Here is a 6,883-nt window from a genome sequence, read left to right as displayed (position 1 = left end):
GCGGGGCCCCTGCCCGCCCCTCCCTGCACCCGGCCCTTGCCGCCGCGGGAGAGCCCCGAGCGCGGACACCGGCCGGCCGGCCTGGCGGTCCGCCGCCGCCGCCCGCCGCGCGCCCCCTCCCTCGGCTCTCCCCCGCGCGGCTTCCTGCTCCAGGGCGGGGCGGGCGGGGCGGGGCGGCCGGGCGTCCCGGGGGAAGCGGGGCTGCTCCGGCCTCCGCGAGCTGCGCGCGCCCAGCTGCACGGAAGTGAGCGGCAGTTTCCACTCGCCGCGCGGTCCAGCCTGGCCGGCGGGGCGGCTCAGACGGCGACGACGACGGACCGCCGCGCCACCCGAGCCGGGAGCCGCGGAGCCGGCCCGGCGAGGGAGCAGCGGCAGCGCTGAGAGCGCCGATCCGCGGCAGGTCAGTCGTGGCGTTCCCTGCGGTGCCCCCGCCGCAGTCCCGGGGAAGGGCTCTTCGGCGTGGCCGGCGCGGGCGCAGAGGGACGCGGCGTGCGCCGGTCCCGGCCGCGGGCGCCCCCTTTGCGCCCTGGGCGCAACGGTGCAGCGCTGAACTCGACGGGCCGCGCTGGGGAACTCCGCCAAGAGCGCCCCGCTCGAGCGCGGCGCGGGACCCGGTCCCCGTTGCGCCCTGGCGCTCCTGGGGTGCCTTGGGCCGGTCGCAGACTCCCAGCCAGACCTACCTCGCAGGATTGGTGTGCGGACAAAAGGGAGGGAGAGGCGCAAGATTGTGTAAGTTGCTCTGAGCAGGGGGACAAAAGGAGGCGTGCATGTGGTTGAAAATAAAATCGAAGTAATAAGCCGTGAAAAATGGGCGGTGAGCTCCAGGGCGGCTCCGGGCAGGTTCCTTGGAGAGACCGTAACCGAGGTCTCTGGAACGAGCCGCGGATGGGGCCGTCGCGGCTGCTGCGGGGAAAGGTGTCCTTCATGGGGTGTTTGTCTCCATCCCAATCCCATTCCCGAAAGCCTTTTCCCGCGGTTCTCCTGCCGGCGCTCCCGCTTGGGTTCCATGCTGGTCCCAAGCAAAAGTGTCTTCTGAAACGGGTGCATTCACTTCTTGGACTCCAAGCACTTTTTCTGAATGTTTGCTTCTCGACCACAAGATTTTCGCTTCAGGGAGGTGGGAGTTAATTTGTCTTGCAGCGGAGGGGGGTCTCTGCGTTTGCTGCTCTGGCAAGAGTCCTGCTCTTTCCTCCCGCGACGAATGCACGCGCACTGGCAGTGCCTTCTCGCTAAAGCTGCGCGGCACTGTGCGTGCTTTTGGTCACTTGCGCGTTTTCGTCCTGCTGCTAAATGGCTCTCCGGGCTCAGCGCCACTCTGGCTGCTGCCTGCCGGGCTTCGGCTGGCGCCCGGCTCCCCGCCCCCGCCCTGCATCGCTGTGCTCCGGCCTCCCCGCCGCCTCAGGCCGGGCAGCCAATGGTCAGCCAACACTGGTCGGCCGTCGGTCCGGCCGGCTGGGCGGGCAGGGGGGCCGTGCAGCCAGCCCCGCAAGCGCTTCACGGGCTCGTTCCCGGATTCAGCTGACGCAGCTGGCAGGCAGCGGCGCTTTCAGCGGCGCTCGAGTTTTGGTAAAGCCCCCTCAGGCCGTGCTGAGCCCCATCCCCAGGCGGGGGCCTTCGCAATCCGCCTCTTCCTGTTGGAGCTTTGGAAAAGAAAACAAACGGAGGGTTGTTCCTCCGCTAGAGAAGATCCCTGAAGATTTCCAGACGTTTCAGTGGAGCTCTCAGCCAGAACGAGGCCCGGAGGCCAGGGGGCGAGGGAGAGTTGTGTCTACCTTTCCCACTCCAGCCAGTCACCGGCCTTGCGGATGTGAGCGGTTTCGTCCCCTGAGCCCGCAGTGCCAGCATTCTGCTTCTGGGCTGTGCCCATCTTTCTGGAGGTGCTCTTTCCACAGCCAGTCCCCGCCCCTCAGCTGGGTGTGGGGAGCGGGATGTCTTGGCCACAGGGAGGGCTTATTTTTGGCAGTGCTTTCGGTATCTTTCCGGCAGGATGTCGCTGGTGTGCGAACGGCACCTCACAGTCTGCCGGCACTGGGCCTGGGTCTTGCAGGACAGAGCCGGAGGTGGTAGCCCCCAGTCCCCTTGAAAAGGAATAAATGCACCCCCATGGTCAAGCTAGGGGGCTGCCGCTCCCTCTGCCCCCTGCCTGGTCTGCATTAAAGAGCTCAGAGCGCTGGAGCTGGGAGGCCCTGCCTGTGCACCCCAGCAGTCGGGGTGTTGAGTGGGTGCCTCTGGTGTCTGTGAATCATCCCATCCAGGAGGTGGTCCACAGGGGGGACGCTTTCTGTCTGCAGGGCCCCCTGGAAAGCAGCTTCCTGGGCCCTGAGAGGCGAGGCGCCAGGGAGCTCTCCTGCAACCACGCTGTCAGAGTGCCTGACTTCTCCACTGTGACCTCGAGAAAAAGGCCGGAGGCTCAGCACTGGGGGGGAGCAGAGAGAGGGAGGGAGGCCAGCATAGCAAGGGATCAAGGGGAGCTGCTCCTCCTCTGCGCCCCGTCCTTCTTCAGACTTCTGCAGGTCTTTTCCTTCCTGCTCTTGCTTTCTGGCTGACCTCCCGTCCCTCTCGAGTCTTCTGGGGCCTTCAGCTGCCTTCTCCACCCCCTCCTTCGGTCCAGCATTTTGCCCAGAAATGGAATGCCGGCAGGGGCAGAGCAGGTGGGGCACTGCATCCTCAGCATGGGGCCTCCGTGGGCGCACCCTCAGCCAGGACTCCACCCTCTTCCCCAAGAGACCCACTCCTCCTGCGGCAGTTCCGCCCCACAGCAGCACCCTTCCAGGGAAGAAGGGCACTGCAGCCGCTGGGCTGCTCTCCAGGCCCTGCGCACCCCCGGAGCCGGGAGGTGGGACCCCAGGCGGCCCGTGCAGGAGAGGCACTCGGCTGTGGAGGAAGGGCAGGGAGAGCGCCGTTGCCCGGAGTCCCCGTCTTGTGGGTGCAGGACTGTGCCGGCCTTGCTGCCTCCCACTGCCCACTTGGGCCCCTTCTGCTCTCAGGCCCTTGGCTGGCAGGTCCCTGGCCCAGGCTCCCGTCCTCCCCTTTATGCAGACCAGGCGTGAGGGGCACATGGGACAGGGCAGAAGATGCAAGCACAGATCCGCTCGAGCTAATTCACCTGCGTGCTCAAGCCAGACCCTGTTTCTCAAGGGCATTACTCCCTGTAGAAAGCGATGTGTGGGCAGGGGAGAGGAAAGCCCTCCTGCGGGAAGACCGGGGTGGGGCAAACGGCCGGCTCCCCAAGGGGGTGGCGCAGCAGAGGTGCGTGGAGCCCTGCCACCATGTGGCCGCATGGGTGCGGGCAGAGGGCTCCTGGGGATTGGGAGCTCTGAGGGAAAGACGGGGGCTCTGGCACTCACGCCACCCCTTTCCCTGTGTGGCCAGCTCTTCGGAGCCTTCCAGCCTTCCTCCCGGACCCCAGCCTCCTCGCCACTCCGAGCACTTCCCTCCAGCTCCCACGCAGAAGGGGCTCCGTGTGAGGGCTGGACCTGCCAGAAGCAGGCCTGACCTGGGGCCTGGGGAGCGCTGCCCGGGCTGCGGGGCAGGCGCCGCACCGGAAGAGGAAGTGTCCAGCCTGGGAAGCACAGGCCGCCTTCCCTCCACAGAGGACGGCTCCGTCCCCGGCAGCGGCAGGAAGTTCCTGTTGTGCTGGCAGGGACAGGAGAGCGGAGCTCGTGCCGCGAAGCCTGGCCCCAGCGCACGGCTGCGCCCAGAGCCCCACTTCCAAGGCGCGAGGGGCGCGGCTGGTGACAGCAGGCCCAGGGCGCCATTCGGCTGCGAGGTGCAGGGCCGCCCTGGCCAGCCCCTCTGTGCCGGCCCTTCTTTGCAGGGTTGCTGGGAAGGAGGCACCCGATGGCGGGCTCGGAAGCCTCCTTGCGCGGAGCAGTGTCCCCCGGCCCCCCTGCGCTTCTCCGACGGTGCTGGGTGTCGACGTGGCCGCTTTGCCTGGGGAGGGCGGTCTGGAGGTGCGCCCATCACAGGGCACCGGCGGCTGACTTGGCCTGCCCTCCCGGCATCCCGTGACAGGTCTCGGCCTGGGAACCACCCGGCGGCTCTTGTCAGTTAAAGGGGAAGCCGTCCGTGGGCGCCATCCCAACGGCGAGGCTCCTTTCCGGGCCATCTGCAGCCGCCTCTGCTGGGAATGGGGAAGGGAAGCTTGCTGGACACTCACCAGCAATAGCAGCCAGCAGGACCCTGCCTGTGGGAACGGCTGGAGGACCGGGCGGGGTGCAGGCAGGAATCTCCACATGGCCTTCGGTCCAAAGCAGCAGGGGATGATGGGTGGGGGCCATGGAGGGGCTGAGGGCCTCGCTGCGGAGCTCCTCCTCCAGGGGGCTGTTCAGTGCCTCAGGATCGAAGCGCCCTTCCCCGGTGGAGGGGATGACCCCCGACTCCTTCTCCTAGGTACCACCGCAGCATCGCTATGGAGACACACAGCCGGGAGATGGAGCTCTTGAGCAACAGCATCGCCGCTTACGCGCACATCCGAGGTGGGTGGCAGAGGGAGCAGAGCCCCTGGATGCGCCTGACCCGCAGATGCAGGCCTGCCCGGCCCACTTCCTGCAGTGGGGACAAAGATGCCTTCTAGGCCCCAGACCTCTGCCCTCAGCAGCTGCTTTTGTGGCAGCACCAGGGCCTTTGTTTTCCTTCCCAAAATGGCCGCCTCCTCCTTGCTCCATGGAACGGCTTGCCTCCATCTATACTAAGCAGTCCAAGGTTCAGAATGAGGACAGAGGAACTTGCGCTGTGCACCATTCTTTCTGGTGGGGCTCCTTTCTGCTTCCCGCTCAAAAAAACAAAGTAGCAAAAATGTTTAAAAATGGCATTCTCATAGTTTGCTACTCAGCCGTCAGGCTAGTTAAATGGCAGGCCTGTAATTTAGAGGCAGAGTGTAAAATATTCATATTTGAGAAATGACCAGCAATCCTCATCCTCCTTCATACAGAGAAGCCTGAACAACACAGAGAGCACCCAACACATTACCATGCTTAATGTGGTTTTTCTCCCCCTCCCTCCTTCCCCCTCACTTCTCCAGCGGGTATCGCCGTGTCCGCAGCGGCTGGACGAGTCTGGCTGCTTCCCCTGCATCACCATTTTAAACAGCTGGGCCTCAAAAAAGCACAGGTGGGGCCATACGGTTTTTTCAGGCCCTGCAATTTCCACAGGCCTTAAAATATGTACATATTTGCTGGTCCTCCACATGTGGCTTTCCAACCCTTCTGCGTGGTCCCTCTGCCCAGGCCGAGGCTGCACCCAGGCTCCTTGGCACAGATGCCAGGGGCCCCCAGCGCTTTGCTGAGGGGGAGTAGCACTGGTAGAAGGGGCCAAACAGCAACGGGGGTGCCCCAAAAGTGGGGGACAGTATCCTGGAGCAGGACAGTCCCCTGCATGTCCGTCTGGAACCCCACTGCTTCCGTCCCTCCCTGGCGCCTCTGCTACGCCGGGCGCTCCTCCTTGGGGTGCTGGTGCTCCTCCACCGTCCCCCCACCGCTCAGGAACCGTGCACAGACATGGGTGCCCATTTGGTGACTGGGGTGGAAGTGGGCGCACGTGCTCCCTCTTCCCCACACAGCCCTTCGGTTCCCCCCAGCCCTGCAGCTTCCCTCCCTCCCTCCCTCCCTGTTCTCTTCATGCCCAGAGGACAGCTCTCCATGGAGTGGTGGCTCAGCACCAGCACTCCACCTTCGCATAATAGAGGGGCTTGTTTAAAATGGCCTTTGAAAGCGGCCGGCCGGGAGGGTCGGTTTTATGGGGCCTGTGTTTTCCCTCCCACTGCTCCCTTGAGGGGACCTTTGCTTCTTGCTGGGTCAGGTTGTTACAGCTCTGCTCTATTAGGCAGCACAGATGGATTGTCCTTCTCGCCTTGAGCGCCAGCACATGCACGGGCAGGCAGGCGCGGTCTGTGCTCTCTCCTGCAGCCGTGCCGGGGATCCGGGAGCCTGCTTCTGGGGCCGCAGCGCCGCCTTGACCCTTCTCCCCTGTCTTGCCTAGATAACCCCGAGAGTTTTGGCCTGTACTTTGTGCTGGGCGTGTGCTTCGGCCTGGTGCTGACCCTGTGCCTGCTGGTCATCCACATCTCCTGGCAGCCTCAGACCATCCCCCCCAGGCCCCGCCGGAACCTGCGGGACGTAAGCGAGGAGGAGGAGGAGGAGGAGGAGGAGGAGGAAGAGGAGACCGCTGACCACGTGGTAGCCGAGCCAGCCCTGGCCATGACAGAGCTGCCCCTGGAGGCCGCCAGCACCCCCGACGGGAGCCTCGCCATCAACGTCTTTGCCTCGGCAGAAGAGCTGGAGCGCGCCCAGCGCCTGGAGGAGCGGGAGCGGATCCTCCGGGAGATCTGGCGCAATGGGCAGCCGGACATCCTGGGCACCGGTACTGGAACCATTAGCAGAGTCCATTACTACTGATCCACCTGTATCCACCCCCCCTTCGGCCTCCCCAAGAGGCCTGTGGGCTACTGTGCCCATCATTCGGCGGCGCAGACTTTGCGCAAGACCTGCCCTTATGCCGGCTGGGAGGCCGCCGCTTTGCACGGCGGGTGGAGGTGAGAGAAGAGGCCGCCGGGAGCAAAGGGACCACACTAGGCATGCAGGCAGCAAGTGGGACCCTCAAGCACAGAGCGAGCGCCTGCCCACCCCCCTGCCCCACCACTTCCATTTCTGTGGGGAGGGGAGTGGATGGCGGAGAACTGTAGCGGAGCTTGGACTGGCCTGCCCGAAGGGCCAGTCGCTGTGTGGGGAGCGTGGCTGGGGCTGCCACGGCTCCCGTGGGACAGGAGAGCACCGTGGGGTGGTGCCGTGGAGCTGGCCGGAGAAATGGACGGAGCAGGCAAGTGCCCGGGCTCCCCGCCAAGCATGCTCCTCACGCCGGCTGCACCCCCCGGCATGAGGGGCCT

General features: G+C 65.3%; 1 protein-coding gene across 1 annotated transcript; it reads left to right on the top strand.

Annotated features, from left to right (window-relative positions):
• Nucleotides 1-4,301: 4,301 nt before the first annotated feature.
• EVA1B (eva-1 homolog B) lies at nt 4,302-6,649 on the top strand. Its single transcript, XM_044419478.1, has 2 exons — nt 4,302-4,478; nt 5,980-6,649. Exons 1-2 carry the CDS (start codon nt 4,412-4,414, stop codon nt 6,393-6,395), a joined length of 483 nt encoding a protein of 160 aa, XP_044275413.1. The 5' UTR covers nt 4,302-4,411; the 3' UTR covers nt 6,396-6,649.
• Nucleotides 6,650-6,883: the final 234 nt, after the last annotated feature.

Source organism: Varanus komodoensis, unplaced genomic scaffold (assembly GCF_004798865.1).
Source record: "Varanus komodoensis strain SLA01 unplaced genomic scaffold, ASM479886v1 scaffold103, whole genome shotgun sequence".
Classification (NCBI taxonomy): domain Eukaryota; kingdom Metazoa; phylum Chordata; class Lepidosauria; order Squamata; family Varanidae; genus Varanus; species Varanus komodoensis.
This window is presented reverse-complemented; position numbering and strand designations above follow the sequence as displayed.

Bases quoted from the DNA above. Each gene is read 5' to 3' on its own strand.
- EVA1B (XM_044419478.1), top strand. From the start codon at position 4,412: ATGGAGACACACAGCCGGGAGATGGAGCTCTTGAGCAACAGCATCGCC. The intron at 4,479-5,979 runs GTGGGTGGCAGA...TGTCTTGCCTAG, and splicing joins CGCTTACGCGCACATCCGAG to ATAACCCCGAGAGTTTTGGC.